The sequence below is a fragment of the Pseudophryne corroboree genome (assembly GCF_028390025.1).
Source record: "Pseudophryne corroboree isolate aPseCor3 chromosome 3 unlocalized genomic scaffold, aPseCor3.hap2 SUPER_3_unloc_5, whole genome shotgun sequence".
In the NCBI taxonomy this organism is placed as follows: Eukaryota; Metazoa; Chordata; class Amphibia; order Anura; family Myobatrachidae; genus Pseudophryne; species Pseudophryne corroboree.
In genome coordinates this window covers 1,047,118-1,064,372 of record NW_026967541.1, presented here as the reverse complement: position 1 = coordinate 1,064,372, position 17,255 = coordinate 1,047,118, and the positions used below count along the sequence as shown (strand labels likewise).

The 17,255-nt window shown below is 45.8% G+C and overlaps 1 protein-coding gene across 2 annotated transcripts in view; it reads right to left on the bottom strand.

The window, feature by feature from the left end:
• Window positions 1-2,413: 2,413 nt before the first annotated feature.
• Window positions 2,414-17,255, bottom strand: part of LOC134984340 (zinc finger protein ZFP2-like) — a 68,236-nt gene continuing 53,394 nt past the window's right edge. Inside the window, exon 5 of one of the 2 annotated variants that reach the window (XM_063949941.1) lies at window positions 2,414-5,072. In XM_063949941.1, the coding sequence (XP_063806011.1) occupies window positions 3,673-5,072 (1,400 nt within the window). In that variant the 3' untranslated portion in view covers window positions 2,414-3,672. The remainder of the gene's footprint in view (window positions 5,073-17,255) is intronic. The other variant, XM_063949942.1, reaches the window with a different exon arrangement.

The window sequence follows — 17,255 nt, the reverse complement described above, 5'->3', positions numbered from 1 at the left end:
AATGTGGCTTCTGTCTTGTGCAACCAAGCTTGATTTATGGGCATTGTTATTTTTTTAAGCAGGATAAAGGCTGATTTTTTTATTTTTGCAGTAGACTAGAATAAGCCCAGACAGTCCCACTTCCATTATACGTATACAGATGTGGATAAATCCACCGGGAACCAGCGCTCAAACCCTATTTGTAGTGGTGAATGATACGGTTATAAAGTGAAACTAAAATCAATAATGAAAAAGCAGGTAATATACTTAAGGTTGTTTATTCTAAGATGCTGAGATACTTTCTTTCCCAAAAGGTATAAATTCGGTTTAAAAGACAATTAGTGATTGGAGCACGCTCCTGGTTTGAGCTTAAATTCTGAAGTGCAAGGTTCAATTGAAAGAACAAATGCTGTACTCTTTGTAAAGTCGAAAAAAAGAAAAATGCCACAAAAAAATAATAATGATAATATGTACTAAAGTCCAAACGGTTTACAAGTCTATACAAACTGCGGCGTCCCGCTAATCTGTGCTCTGAAGTGAAGGATTCTCTTGTGAAGTGATGAACAGTTGACAGCGGTAGTGTATGCTTTGGTTAGAGTGGAGAATAAGGACCCTGGACTGGCGCTATTCCTCCTGCAGCACGTCCCACAGTAGAGTGCCCGAATAAGGCCCTCTCTGCGGGGCCGCTGACCTGGGGTGTGCGCCTGTCATGGAGGTGAAGTGGACCCTGCCGGAGCTCTCCGAGCGGCTGGCCGTGCCTCTCCTCCTCCTACAGGGACTTACCTTCTCCCTTCCCCTCCGCCTTCCACTCTATGCTGTCTCGGGCTTCTTCCGTCGCCTGGCAACCGGTTGCTTCCGGAACTCCGGATCACGTGACCGGATGGTTTGCGGAAAGGATTAGCAGTACTGTCCTTCTTTGCAGTGAACATTCATCCTCAGTCCAATGTAGTATAGATGGGTAGCTCCAACGCATTTCGACCTGTTAGGGTCTTCCTCTGGGAGTCATTTGTGTGTTTAGGTTGCAGGAATTTAAGGTGTCCTGATAGGGTGGGATCAATTCCCATTGGTCCTCTGATCTGGCTTTGAATCATCATGCCCAGTTCTCATGTGTAGGTTGTGAGGTAACCAATTCCAGGAGTACTACACCAACATATAGCATAATATCTGAGGCGAATACACATGAGTATAAGATAAGGGATAGGTTGACATGCCACAGCAAGGGCATTATATACATCCTCCAATGCCCATGTGTTAAACAATACGTAGGAAGAACAATACGACCACTGAAAGTCAGAATTGGGGAACACGTACGCAACATTAGGAACGGCACAGAAGACCACCCATTATCCCAACATTTCAAAGAGTTTCACAACTCAAACCCTGCTCTACTTAAGTTCACTGGTGTAAAAGAGGTCAAAAAGAACTGGAGAGGAGGTGATTACATCTTCAGAATCAATAAGGAAGAACTGTGCATGATGATTAATTTAGGGACACTGGCCCCCAAAGGGCTCAACATGGACAACGAAATTAGGTCTGTCATATGCAAATGAAGACATATCCCATTTCAAGTCAATGCAACAGCAGCTACATTCACTATTCTATGATATCTTACACCAAAGTAGTGGCAGGCATTGGTTAATGCTGTAGAGGGTTAATCATTATTCTCATGCATTTGAACATAGCATCAAAATATCCCAAGGTTCATTATTTTGAGCATTAACACCATTCTGCAAGATTGATTCATATAACTGCTATATTGTAACTTTATATATATCCTTTTCACTACGGATATATTTTTCCATTATTTTCCTATTTTTAATACTGGGCACACTCTAAAGCACCGTGATGATGTCACATCCTCCCATAAACTTTGATTGACAAGCTGTGAGCCAATCACAAAGCCAGATAATACTGGGCACACTCTAAAGCACTGTGATGATGTCATGAGCGTGCTCCAATCACTGATTGACTTTTAAACCGAATTTATACCTTTTGGGAAAGAAAGTATCTCAGCATCTTAGAATAAACAACCTTAAGTATATTACCTGCTTTTTCATTATTGTTTCTAGTTTAACTTTATAACCGTATCATTCACCGCTACAAATAGGGTATGAGCGCTGGTTCCCTGTGGATTTATCCACATCTGTATACTTACCATTTAAGGGGGGGTGGGACACCCCTCATTACCAGCAGCACACCCCGCCTCAGACTAACAGAGAACCCATTTCTGTACACTTCCATTATACCACCTGAATGTGACGGACAGTGACCACCGTGCCATCACTTACCTGTATGCTTACACGAAACAGAATGATGGAAAACTTACACGGTTTCTTTACATCTTCTGGGGTCCACTCCGAGATTAGACATTATGGCGTAATTACTCTGACGGGAATATAAAACAGATAAAAAAATAAAAGCTTTAATGTAATAATTAGATGCAAACAAAAGCTTTTATTATGAAATCATACAGGGGAGTATCCGCACCATATAGATGTAACATACAACAAACCACCGCAGATGGAACCCGGGTGACTCTAATGCACATGATAATGTACAGGGTATATATGGATAGGATCTTGTATCTGAAAACACTCGGCACTCCTTATCAAGATGAGTGTCAGCAACAAGTTAGGCAAACTAGAAGAAGTGAAAACACGTTCCAATGGCCGCCATACTGTCGTGCAGCAATACAGATTGTGCAAACTGGTATTAGACATTCACATTTACACAAAGCACAAGATACAAAATAAACAGCAGAAAAAAGACCTAAGCATTTGGGATGTATTATTTAGGAAGTAAATAGAGATACATTAATGAAAAGCATGAGTAACAGTCATCAGTCTGCTTGTGAAGGTCTCTAGAGTGGAGGCCTCTTGGACTGTGCAAGGCAGTGAGTTCCATGGTCAGGGCTGCAAAACTAAACATTCAACCCTTAAATGAATGACAGGAGATTCTTGGTACTGCTGGTAACAGTCCATCTGTAGAAGCAAGCAAGCAGGGCAGTAAGGAGGCAGAAGCTGTTTCTAGTACCTTGGACCATGTAATGTTGGGCTGGGAAGGTCAGTTAGCCAATTATGAAATAGATTTGTCATCTTACAGGCAGCCGGTGAAGGGAGTAGAGAATGGGTGTTATGTGGCAGGAATGAGCTGGTTAGGTAACAGCTTGGCTGCTGCATTATGTACTAGCTGCAAGCTCTGTAATTCTTTTGCTGGGTGACCCAGGTAGATGGCATTGCAGTAGTCTATGAACTTCTGAGGGAATCAAGTGCTTGATTCTGGCTATGGTCCACAGATGGAAGAATGAGGATTTGTATGTGGCAGATACCTGATGTCTGTGTCAGCCACATACCAGGACAACACAAAGATTCAGTGTTTTGCAATTCTGAACACCAAAGCATAAATCCAGATGGTTGGTAAAGCCGTAGTCTTGTCCTTTGTTGGGGAGCTTCTATTATGTTTCACAAAGACTGAATCACAGCCAACTGGCATCATCCACCTCTGGAGCTCAGCTAGACAACCATTTAGGATTGGTATTAGGTTCTCAGTACATGGAGCAAAAAGCAGGTAATCAGCATAGCAGTGGTAGACCAGGCCATGATGTCTGATTATATAACCCAGTGGTAGCATGTATATTTTATAAAGCATAGGAGATAGGATTGACCCTTGAGGAACATTGCATGATAGTGATAATTATACTACAGAAGATTTAAATAGTTCCGTACTTGGGTATTGTCTAATATGTTCAACAAGAGCGGATTTATTTCTCTCATGGCATGAAAATGGCTTCTCACCTGTGTGACTCCTCTGATGTGTAACAAGATGTGATTTATATGCAAAACATTTCCCACACTCAGAACAGGAAAATGGCTTCTCACCTGTGTGACTTCTCTGATGTGTAACAAGAGCTGATGTCTGTGAGAAACATTTCCCACACACAGAACAGGAATACGGCTTCTCACGTGTGTGACTTCTCTGATGTGTAACAAGATGTGATTTCGATGAAAAACATTTCCCACACTCAGAACATGGAAATGGCTTCTCACCTGTGTGACTTCTCTGATGTGTAACAAGAGCTGATTTATATGCGAAACATTTCCCACACTCAGAACAGGAAAATGGCCTCTCACCTGTGTGAGCATGCTGATGAGTAACAAAATATGATCTCTGTGCAAAACATTTCCCACACTCAGAGCAGGAAAATGGCTTCTCACCTGTGTGACTTCTCTGATGTGTAACAAGAGCTGATGTCTGTGAGAAACATTTCCCACACTCAGAACAGGAATATGGCTTCTCACCTGTGTGACTTCTCTGATGTGTAACAAGAGCTGATTTATGTGCGAAACATTTCCCACACTCAGAACAGGAAAATGGCCTCTCACCTGTGTGAGCATGCTGATGAGTAACAAAATGTGATCTCTGTGCAAAACATTTCCCACACTCAGAGCAGGAATATGGCTTCTCACCTGTGTGACTTCTCTGATGTGTAACAAGAGCTGAAGTCTGTGAGAAACATTTCCCACACTCTGAACAGGAATATGGCTTCTCACCTGTGTGACTTCTCTGATGTGTAACAAGAGCTGATTTATGTGAGAAACATTTCCCACACTCAGAACAGGAATATGGCTTCTCACCTGTGTGAATTCTCTTATGTACAACAAGAGCTGATTTGTGTGTAAAACATTTCCCACACACAGAACATGGAAATGGCTTCTCACCTGTGTGACTTTTCTGATGTGTAACAAGATTTGATTTATATGTAAAACATTTCCCACACTCAGAACATGGAAATGGCCTGTCACCTGCCTTAGCTGGCTGATGAGTAATAAGGTTTGTGTTCTGTGTAAAACATTTGGCATCTATAGAACAGGGAAACACTGTATCTACTCTCAGAGCTGTAACAGATGCACCAATATCAGAGTGATCAGGAGAACATTTCCCAGGATCAGAGGGACCAGCTGATATAGCTGGATGTATCATTGGGGTAATGGGGTTATCTCCTGGAGAATTCTGTCTACTGTCATCTTTTATATCACAATCCGGGGATAACATTAGATGTCCTTCTGAGATATTCCTGCTTGTGTGTCCATCTGCTGGAAATAAAATACATTAATAAATATAAAATGAGTAGACAAGACACAGGGTGTTACATGATACAATATATAATTCTATAACTGACATGTTTTACCTGTAATCATTGCTTTTATGTTTATTAAAAAAACAAAAAAAAGATAGGATGCTTAGACTGGAGCTTGATCAACACTGAATCCTCACGTGGGATTACTAGAGGTGACATGGATGCTCATGTGGGATTACTAGAGGTGACATGGGCGCTCATGTGGGATTACTAGAGGTGACATGGACGCTCATGTGGGATTACTAGAGGTGACATGGACGCTCATGTGAGATTACTAGAGGCGACATGGGCGCTCATGTTTGATTACTAGAGGTGACACGGACGCTCATGTGGGATTACTAGAGGTGTCACGGACGCTCATGTGGGATTACTAGAGGTGACATGGACGCTCATGTGGGATTACTAGAGGTGACATGGACGCTCATGTGGGATTACTAGAGGTGACACGGACGCTCTTGTGGGATTACTAGAGGTGACACGGGCGCTCATGTGGGATTACTAGAGGTAACATGGACGCTCATGTGCGATTACTAGATGTGACACGGACGCTCATGTGGGATTACTGGAGACATGGACGCTCGTGTGGGATTACTAGAGGTGACATGGACGCTCATGTGGGATTACTGGAGGAGACATGGACGCTCGTGTGGGATTACTAGAGGCGACATGGATGCGCACTAATAAATAATAGGATTTTAATACCTACAGGTAAATCCTTTTCTCTGAGTCCGTAGAGGATGCTGGGGTCATCAATATAACCATGGGGTATAGACAGGATCCGCAGGAGACATGGGCACTTTAAGACTTTAATAAGGGCGTGAACTGGCTCCTCCCTCTATGCCCCTCCTCCAGACCTCAGTTATAGGAACTGTGCCCAGGGAGACGGACATTTTGAGGAAAGGATTTATGATTTATTTTTAAAGGTGAGATACATACCAGCTCACACCAGAACCATGCCGTACAACGTGGCATTCCATAGAACACAAGCCAACAGCACCAACAATGTCAGCAACAGGCTGAACATAACTAGAACACAACTAGATGTGTGTAACCAGAACAAACAAACAAACCAGATAACTTCCCAAAAAAACTAAGTGAATATACAGGAGGGCACCTAACATCAGTAGTGCCCTGGTAAGGGGCGCAATACCCCCAGTGAAATCTCTTCCTACTATTAAATCAAAAGGGTTTTTCCGCTGCGGCACGTGCATGGGATGCCGAACCATAAGGGGTGACGGCAGCAGCAAGATTAGTGTATTGACAATAAATGGAAAAAAAAGATCACCGTGAGGGAATTCTTTACTTGTAACACCAAGAATGTGGTGTATGCTGTAGAATGCACGTGCGGCCTCTTTTACATAGGGAGGACCTCGAGACCCTTGAAGGTCCGGATAAGTGAACATGTAAGAAATATTAGGAACGGGCTGACAATACACGCCCTATCCGACCATTTTCGCTTAATTCATAATAAGTGTCCATCTGCGATTAAAAGGTTTATAGGAATCCAATGGATAAAAGGACATTAGAGACAGAGGGATCCGTCTACCCAATGTTAGGGTCTCCTGTCCTGTGCTGCCACATCGTCATGGCAACCGGGAGGCAAGTGCTAGCGGAGTAACCTGAGCGCAGCTGATACTCCGGTTCGGGTCTTTTGCTGTGCAGTGGTTACAGGCTCTGTGCACGGCAGGGGATTCGGTGCTGGTTTTTGTGCTCACAGTCTGTGAGGTTTGAGTGGGGTGTGGACAGCACCTGCTTTATAAACCCTCTTCTCAGGTTAAGCAGATGCTGCTGAATCTTTGTTGGTTAGTCAGTTTCTGAAAGTTAGCCAGTACTGTGTAACTTTGTATTTGTTTGTTGCTTACTGCAAATAGGCCTTGGGATTTGGTACTACACTCTTTCAATCCAGACCTAGCAGTAAGACTGGAGTCAGTCGTTTAACTTGCTGGGGTTCTTTTGCTACTCTGTGAACTTAGCAAGTTTGCGGCTGTATTCTCAGACTTGCCTGCCAAAATCCTTTCTCACTGTGCAAGGTGTTCAGGTGTCAGCTTAGTGGCAGTAAACTGAACCAGTGCACTGCAAGTGAGGACTAGGATTGTGGAGACTCTCCTTGTGTCTATTATTCCATCTCTGACCAAGGAGTTTACTGCCACACCCGTTGGTAACCCTTTAGGGTTTTGCTGTTGCCCTTAGCAACAGCATTTCGGGTTCTCTACGTATTAAAACACAACATCTCGCTTCATTCCATCTGAGCATTTCTAATACTAGGGAGACACCCAGTTTCTTAGCCTCTGGGCTTCTCTGTTCACTTTGTGTTTATTTTGTTACCCTATCACCTTCTGTGTACGTAATGTCATATTCCCCCGTCTGTCTGTGAGTTCATTTGTTTTGCATCCCTCTCCGTTAAGACACCAGTACATTCCTGCAGGCACTGGTGTGCATAACAGTTCAGACACCAGTACATTCCTGCAGGCACTGGTGTGCATAACATATTCAGCAGCCCAAATACTCCTGTTGAAATTTTGTGGGAATATGGAGCATACCCCTCAAAATACTTTGCAACAGGTGGTTGATCAGGTGCAGGTCTTGACTAGACAATTTAATGATTTGTCCATTAAAATGCACACCTCCCAGGCCGCTGGTGGAGCTCCCGCAGCAGCAGCACATTCAGGGCTTAAGGAGCCGAAAGTAAATCTCCCAGATCGTTTTTCTGGAGATCGCTCGCAGTTCTTTTGTTTCAAGGAGAGCTGCAAGCTATATTTCCAGCTTAGGCCTCAGTCTTCTGGGTCGGAGATTCAGCGGGTGGGCATATGATTTTCTTGCTACAAGGAGACCCACAGGTCTGGGCATATGGGTTGCAGCCTGACTGTCCGTCGCTTAAAAGTGTTGATGCTTTTTTTACGGCACTGGGCATGTTGTATGATGACCCTGACAAGACGGCCTCAGCCGAGGCTCAGATTTCGATCCTTAAGCAAGGGCAAAGGCCAGTTGAGGTTTACTGTACGGTGTTTCGGAGGTTGGCCCATGATACCCAGTGGAATGACCCAGCCCTGAGACACCAGTACCGAAGAGGTCTTTCTAACCAGATAAAAGATCAACTGGTACAATATCCCTTGCCCTATAGCTTGGATCAGCTCATGCAGTTATCCATCCGGGTGGATAGACGGCTGAGAGAGCGTAGGCTTGAAAGGGAGACTGAGGTTTCCTTCTTTCCCAAGGGAACCTCAGACTCTGAGGATTTACAGAGGAGCCTATACAGATTGGGGCTACTCGCCTCTCCTCGCGTGAGAAGACGCGGAGGAGACAGCAGGGGTTGTGTTTGTACTGTGGGAATAAAGGTCATGTGGTAGTATCATGCCCAGAAAAGCCGGAAAACTTCAGGGCCTGAGGGTGATGGGAAATATCCTGTCAGGCCAGAAGTCAGAATTTCCCAAGAAGACTTTTATCATTCCGGTGACCTTGTAGATCCTCGGTCAAACTGTCAAGACTGAGGCCTTTGTGGACAGTGGGGCCGACAGGGTTTTTATGGACCGCCAATTCGCCCTGAAACACTGTTCCCTTAGTACCCCTGGCATCGGAAATTGAGATCTGTGGGTTAAACGGGGAACCATTATCCCAGGGTAAAATTACCTCTTGCACTAGCCAGATTTCTTTGTTTATTGGAGCCACACACTCTGAAGAATTGTCCTTTTATGTGACTGTCTGTACTTTTGCCCCATTGGTGTTGGGGTTACCCTGGTTAAGGGCCCACAATCCTCAATTTGACTGGGTCTCTGGGGAGATTCTTAGTTGGGGTACGGATTGTTTCAGGAGTTGCTTGAGCCTTCCAGTCAGGCTTTTGCAGCTAAGTTTGCCAGGATTGCCAGGATGTTATGCAGATTTTGCGGACGTGTTCTCCAAAAAGTTGCAGAGGTACTACCTCCCCATCGCCCCTATGACTGTGCCATTGATTTGTTGCCGAATGCTAAGCTTCCCAAGAGCAGGTTGTACTCCCTGTCACGTCCTGAGACTCAGGCTATGGCAGAGTACATTCAGGAGAACTTGGCTAAGGGATTTATCAGACCTTCACAGTCTCCAGTTGGGTCGGGGTTCTTCTTCGTGGGTAAAAAGGACGGTTCGTTGAACCGTATCACGATTAAAAACTCATACCCACTGCCTCTCATTTCGGTCTTGTTTGACCAGCTTCGTACTGCCACCATTTTTTCTAGGATTGACCTACGCGGTGCGTACAATCTAATCCGAATAAGAGAGGGGGGTGAATGGAAGACTGCCTTTAATACCCACTCAGGGCATTATGAATATTTGGTGATGCCTTTTGGGCTCTGTAATGCCCCGGCAGACTTCCAGGATTTCATGAACGATGTGCTCAGGGAATATTTGGGTAGATTCTGAGTTGTATACTTAGATGACATCCTAATCTTCTCCCATTCCCTGGAGGAACATCGGAAGCATGTACGCTTAGTCCTCTAGAAACTCAGAGACCACCGGCTTGGGGCAAAGCTGGAGAAGTGCGAATTTGAAGTTCAGCAAATCGCATTTCTAGGATATATTATCTCCCCAGAAGGTTTCCAAATGGAGGGTTCCAAGGTACAGGCAGTCCTGGATTGGGTGCAGCCCACTAGTTTGAAGGCGCTTCAGCGTTTCCTGGGCTTTGCAAATTTTTATAGACGATTTATCGCTGGATTTTCATCTATAGTGGCGCCCTTGGTGGCACTCACTAAGAAAGGGGCGGATGTTGCTCACTGGTCTTGTGAGGCCAAAGCGGCTTTTGCCCGTCTCAAAAGGGCATTTGTCTCGGCCAAGGTGCTGCGACACCCAGATCCAGAGCGTCCTTTTGTGGTGGAGGTGGATGCCTCTGAGATGGGTATTGGGGCAGTGCTCTCTCAGATGGGAGTGTCTGATAATCGCCTTCATCCCTGTGCTTACTTTTCCCATAAATTTTCGCCTGCCGAGATGAATTATGATGTGGGTAACCAGGAATTGTTGGCTATTAAGGATGCACTCGAGGAGTGGAGACACTGGCTTGAGGGGGCTAAGTTTGTGGTCTCAATTCTCACCGACCATAAGAATTTGGCATATTTAGAGTCAGCGAAGCGTCTCAATGCCAGGCAGGCACGATGGGCTTTGTTTTTTGCTTGCTTTAATTTTTTGATAACATTTCGCCCTGGGTCAAAAAACATCAAGGCTGGTGCGCTCTCGCTGAGTTTTTCTCCAATCCAGGAGACCACCGAGGAGCCATTGCCCATTGTGCATTACCCAGGACCTCTTGTCATTAGTCCTTAGAGCACAGGAGCAGGCTCCTCCAGACCTTCCGGTAGGTCTTTTGTTTGTGCCTCCTAGGTTAAGACAGCGAGTGTTCCTGGAATTCCATGCCAAGAAGTCGGCAGGTCACCCGGGTATTGCCAGAACTCGGGAGTTGCTATCTAGGGCGGTGTGGTGGCCCTCGGTGGCTAAGAATGTGGATCAGTGGGTTCGGGCATGTGACATCTGTGCCCGAAATAAGACTCCTAGAGGGGTTCCTGTTGGCCCATTACATCCACTCTCTATTCCATCTAAGCCATGGACCCACATTTCAATGGATTTTGTGGTGGACTTGCCCAAATCCTCGGGGATGACAGCCATCTGGGTTGTCGTTGACAGGTTTTCGAAAATGGCGCACTTCGTTCCACTGGTTGGGCTGCCATCGGCCAGACGCCTGTCTGAATTATTTATGCTGCATGTTGTGCGCCTCCACGAGTTGCCACTTGATGTGGTCTCTGACCGCGGATCCCAGTTTGGGGCCAATTCTGGAGGGCATTTTGTTCCGATCTCCATATTTCTGTCAGCTTGTCGTCAGGCTACCATCCGCAGTCTAATGGGCAGACTGAAAGGGTGAACCAGTCCTTGGAGCAGTTCCTCAGGTGTTATGTCTCCAAGTGTCAGACTGACTGGGTTGCTCATCTGTCCATGGCGGAGTTTGCCTATAACAACGCGGCTCACTCTGCTACAGGAATCTCTCCCTTCCTTTGTGTGTATGGGCATCATCCTAAGGCCAATTCTTTTGACCCCCTGGATTCCACGCCTGGTGGTTCCTCTGTGGTTTCGGTCCTTAGAGGTATTTGGAGGAAAGTGAAGAAAGCCCTTGTGTCTGTGTCATTAGTGACCAAAAGGGATTTTGATAAGCGGAAAAGACCCTGCAGCTTTAAATTAGGAGACTTCGTCTGGTTGTCTACCAAGAATTTGAAGTTGAGAAAGCCATCTCATAAGTTAGGCCCCTGGTTCATCGGCCCTTATAAGATCACCAGGGTTATCAATCCGGTGGCATTTCAGTTAGATCTGCCCCGTTCTTTGGGTATCAATAAAACATTTCATTGTTCCCTTTTAAAACGGGCGATTAGTAATCCTTTTTCCAGTGGAAGACCTTCTCCTCTTTTGATACGTGGCCAGAGGGAGTTTGTTGTTGAAAGGATTCTTGACTCCAAGATGGTTCGGGGTCGGCTGTCATTTTTGGTGCACTGGAAGGGGTATGGTCCGGAGGAGCGGTCGTGGGTGCGCAGTTGTGATCTTCATGCCCCCAGACTGATACGCTCTTTCTTCTCGCAGTTCCCCGATAAACCCGGTGGTAGGGGTTCTTTGACCCCTCGTCAGAGGGGGGTACTGTTAGGGTCTCCTGTCCTGTGCTGCCACGTCATCATGGCAACCGGGAGACAAGTGCTAGCGGAGTAACCTGAGCGCAGCTGATACTCCGGTTCAGGTCTTTTGCTGTGCAGTGGTTACAGGCTCTGTGCACGGCAGGGGATCCGGTGCTGGTTTTTGTGCTCACAGTCTGTGAGGTCTGAGTGGGGCGTGGACAGCACCTGCTTTATAAACCCTCTTCTCAGGTTAAGCAGATGCTGCTGAATCTTTGTTGGTTAGTCAGTTTCTGAAAGTTAGCCAGTACTGTGTAACTTTGTATTTGTTTGTTGCTTACTGCAAATAGGCCTTGGGATTTGGTACTACACTCTGCCAATCCAGACCTAGCAGCAAGACTGGAGTCAGTCGTTTAACTTGCTGGGGTTCTTTTGCTACTCTGTGAACTTAGCAAGTTTGCGGCTGTATTCTCAGACTTGCCTGCCAAAATCCTTTCTCACTGTGCAAGGTGTTCAGGTGTCAGCTTAGTGGCAGTAAAAGTGAGGACTAGGATTGTGGAGACTCTCCTTGTGTCTATTATTCCATCTCTGACCAAGGAGTTTACTGCCACACCCGTTGGTAACCCTTTAGGGTTTTGCTGTTTCCCTTTGCAACAGCATTTCGGGTTCTCTACGTATTAAAACACAACATCTCGCTTCATTCCATCTGAGCATTTCTAATACTAGGGAGACACCCAGTTTCTTAGCCTCTGGGCTTCTCTGTTCACTTTGTGTTTATTTTGTTACCCTATCACCTTCTGTGTACGTAATGTCATATTCCCCAGTCTGTCTGTGAGTTCATTTGTTTTGCATCCCTCTCCGTTCAGACACCAGTACATTCCTGCAGGCACTGGTGTGCATAACACCCATCTAGCAAAAAAAAGGCTATATCCATTTGACTGACCCTGGGAGATCTCGGACTGTGTACCGGACGAAAGGTGAAAGAAGTGTCGTGGTTGCCGTGGATAAACATTTCAACCTACATGCTCATTCTGCACCGATTTCCGGTAACTATCTAGATTGGACTCCCTGGCTGAACAGACCATCTGTGGTTTAACACACTGCCATTGTGTTAATTACTGCCATTACCACTGCCATTATACACATTGCATTTTGTGTTATATCAGTAATTGCTGTTATCTGCCACCATATACATTTGCACTTTATGCTGTCTTTTTATCTGATGTGATTGTGAATAAATTTGTTTTAGTGTGCTTCACTATATGCACTTTCCATTTCTTTCCTTTGGATACCTGTTCCAAATTCATGGGAATGAATAATTAAGTACAGTGGGCGTTTGACTACAAAATCTCCCAATTGTAATGCGCCTGGTTGTATGTATTGGTACCATTTTTGTTTTTGCATGTATCCTATCTGTTAGGGTGGAGGTTGTTTCAGGGAGTCACCTCTGAGTTATCACTACACGTTACGGAGCTGCTAGAACTAGTGCGCACCCAGGAGAGGATCTACACCGCAATTTCTTCCATTGTATTAAAGTCCTATTTTCTCTTTCATCCTAGAGGATGCTGGGGTCATCAATACAACCATGGGGTTATACCAAAGCTCTAGAATGGGCGGGAGAGTGCGGATGACTCTGCAGCACCGATTGACCAAATTTTAGGTCATCATCGGCCAAGGTATCAAACTTGTAAAACTTAGCAAAAGTGTTTAACCCTGACCAAGTAGCAGCTCGGCAAAGCTGTAATGCTGAGACCCCTCGGGCAGCCGCTCAGGATGAGCCCACCTTCCTAGTGGAATGGGCCTTTACCGATTTTGGCAACGGCAATCCAGCCGTTGAATGAGCCTGCTGAATCGTATGACAGATCCAGTGGGCAATGGTCTGCTTGGAAGCAGGACACCCAATCCTGTTGGGAGCATACAGGACAACCAGAGCCTGTGTTTTCCTAATCTGAACCGTTCTGGCGACATAGATTTTTAAAGCTCTGACCACATCCAGAGACTTTGACTCAGCTAAAGTGTCAGTAGCCACTGGCACCACCATAGGTTGGTTTATATGAAAAGAGGAAACCACCTTCGGCAGAAACTGTTGACGAGTTCTCAACTCTGCTCTATCTTCATGGAAGATCAAATAAGGGCTCTTGTGAGACAAGGCCTCCAATGCAGACACCCGCCATGTGGATGCCAAGGCCAATAAAATGACCACTTTCCAAGTGAGGAATTTCAAATCCACCTTTTGTAAAGGTTCAATGAGATTGAAGGAACTGTAACACCACGTTAAGGTCCCAAGCTGCCACAGGAGGCACAAAAGGAGGTTGGATGTGTAACACCCCCTTTACAAACGTTTGCACCTCAGGAAGTGAGGTAAATTGTTTCTGAAAGAAAACTGACAATGCAGAAATCTGTACTTTAATGGATCCTAATTTAAGGCCCGCATCCACTCCAGCTTGTAAAAAGTGGAGAAAACGTCCAAGTTAAATTTTTCCGCATAAGCCTTCTTGGACTCGCACCAGGAAATATATTTCCTCCAAATGCGGTGATAGTGTTTTGACGTAACACCCTTTCTAGCCTGAATAAGAGTGGGAATGACTTCACTGGGAATACCCTTCTGGGCTAGTATCTGGCGTTCAACCGCCATGCCGTCAAACGTAGCCGCGGTAAAACTTGATGCTGACATGGCCCCTGCTGTAACAGGTCCTCTCGTAGAGGAAGCGGCCAGGGATTTCCTATGCGTAAATCCTGAAGATCAGGATACCAAGCCCTCCTTGGCCAATCTGGAACAATGAGGATCGTCTGAACCTTTCTTCTTCTTATAATTTTTAACACTCTCGGAATGAGAGGAAGTGGAGGGAACACATACCGACTGAAACACCCATGGTGTCACCAGAGCATCCACCGCTATGGCTTGAGGGTCCCTTGACCTGGCGCAATAATTTTGGAGTTTCTTGTTGAGACGAGACGCCGAAATGTCTACTTGGGGAGTACCCCAGCGACTTGTCACTTCTGTGAAGACTTCTGGATGAAGTCTCCAGACTCCTGGATGGAGATCGTGTCTGCTGAGGAAGTCTGCTTCCCAGTTGTCCACTCCTGGAATGAAGATCGCTGACAGAGCGCTTAGATGTTTCTCCGCCCAGTGGAGAATCCTTGTGGCTTCTGCCATTGCTGCTCTGCTTTTTGTTCTGCCCTGGCGGTTGATGTAAGCTACTGCTGTTACATTGTCCGACTGGATGAGGACGGGTCGACTTTGAAGAAGGCGTTCCGCTAGTAGAAGGCCATTGTAAATGGCCCTTAATTCCAGAACGTTTATGTGGAGACAAGTCTCCTGACTTGACCATCTTCCTTGGAAGTTTTCCCCGTGTGACTGCACCCCAACCCCGGAGACTTGCATCCGTGGTCACTAGAATCCAATCCTGAATTCCGAACCTGCATCCCTCGAGTAGGTGAGAACTGTGCAGCCACCACAGGAGTGATATCCTTGTCTTTGAGGACAGGACTATCGTCCGTTGCATGTGTAGGTGGGAACCGGACCACTTGTCCAACAGGTCCCTCTGGAATACTCTGGCATGGAATCTGCCAAACTGAATGGCCTCATAGGCCGCCACCATCTTTCCCAACAAGCGAGTGCATTGATGGATCGACACTCTGGTTGGTTTTAAGATTTGTTTTACCAGAGTCTGAAGTTCCCAAGCTTTTTCTTCTGGAAGAAAAACTCTCTGTAGTTCTCTGTCCAGATTCATCCCCAGAAACGACAGGGATCAACTGAGATTTCGGCAGGTTGAGTAGCCAACCATGTTGTTGCAACACCTTCAGGGACAATGCAATGTTCTGTAACAACTTGTCCCTGCATCTGGCTTTCATCAGGAGATCGTCCAAGTATGTGATAATCATGACACCTTGCATGCAAAGAAGAATCATCATCTCCGCCATCACTTTGGTGAAAATCCTCGGAGCCGTGGACAGCCCAAACGGCAACGTCTGAAATTGGTAATGACAATCCTAAACCGCAAAGCGCAGGAAGGCCTGATGAGGATAAATGGGAACATGTAGGTAGGCATCCTTTATGTCTAAGGAGACCATAAAGTCCCCTTCCTCCAGACTGGAGATCACTGCTCTGAGAGACTCCATCTTGAATTTGAATTTCTGCAGAAAGAAATTTAGGTCTTTTAGGTTGAGGATCGGTCTGACCGAGCCGTCCGGCTTCGGAACCACGAATAAGTTGGAATAAAAGCCTTGTCCCTGTTGCGCAGGGGGAACTGTGATAATGACCTGGTTCTGACACAATTTTTGTATTGCGTCACACACTACCTCTCTGCCAGTCAGAGAAGCTGGCAAGGCTGATTTGAAAAATAGGCGAGGGGGAACGTCTTAAAATTCTAGTTTGTACCCTTGTGACACAATTTTTTAAATCCAAGGTTCCAGGCCCGAGCGAACCCAGACCTGGCTGAAGAGCTTGAGACGTTCCCAACCGGCGAGGACTCCCGCAGGGGAGCCCCAGCGTCATGCGGTGGACTTGGCAGAAGCCGGGGAGGACTTCTGTTCTTGGGAGGCAGAGAAGCCTGGGTTTCTTTTACCTCTTCCCCTGCCTCTAGCAGCAAGGAAGGCAGAGTCTCTTCCTCTTCGGTATCTATTGGGCCGAAAGGACTGCATTTGATAATAATGCATTTTCTCATGTTTTGGGGGAACATAAGGTAAAAATGATGATTTTCCAGTGGTAGCTGTAGAGACGAGGTCTGTAAGGCCGTCCCCAAACAACGCACCTCCTTTATAAGGCATAGATTCCATATTTCTTTTGGAATCAGAATCCGCATTCCACTGGTGAATCCACAATGCTCGCCTAGCAGCTACCGCCATTGCATTGGCTTTTGCTCCCAGCGTCCTTGATGTAACCCAGCGTCAGCATTATGATGTCTCTGTCTAGGGTATCTATATCCGTTAACAAGGAATCTGCCCATTTCTCAATAGCACTACTGACCCACGCAGAAGCAATGACTGGCCTGAGTTGTGTACCCGTGGTCTCATAGATGGATTTAAGAGTAGCTTCCTGCTTATGATCCGCAGGGTATTTAAGGGTCGTTGTACCAGAGGACGATAAAGCCACCTGTTTTGATAAATGCGACAGGGCCTTATCAACCACAGGGACCGACTCCCATTTTTCCCGATCAGCAGTGGGGAAAGGATATGCCACTGGAATTCTTTTGGGAATCTGAAATTTCTTGTCAGGAGTGTCCCATATCTTCTCAAAAAGAGCGTTCAGTTCATGAGAAAGGGGAAATGTTACCTCAGTTTTCTTCCCCTTATACATACAGACCCTAGTATCAGGAACAGTCGGGTCGTCTTTTATATGTAAAATATCTCTAACAATCATGTACTGAATGCTCTTAGCTAATTTTGGATTCAATCTAGAATCAGCATAATCGACACTGGAGTCAGTATCCGTGTCGGTATTGGTATCAGCTAACTGGTCAAATGTACGCTTACGTGACCCCGCAGAGTCCTGAACCTGAGTCAATACATCATCCACAGATTTCTTATAAGCT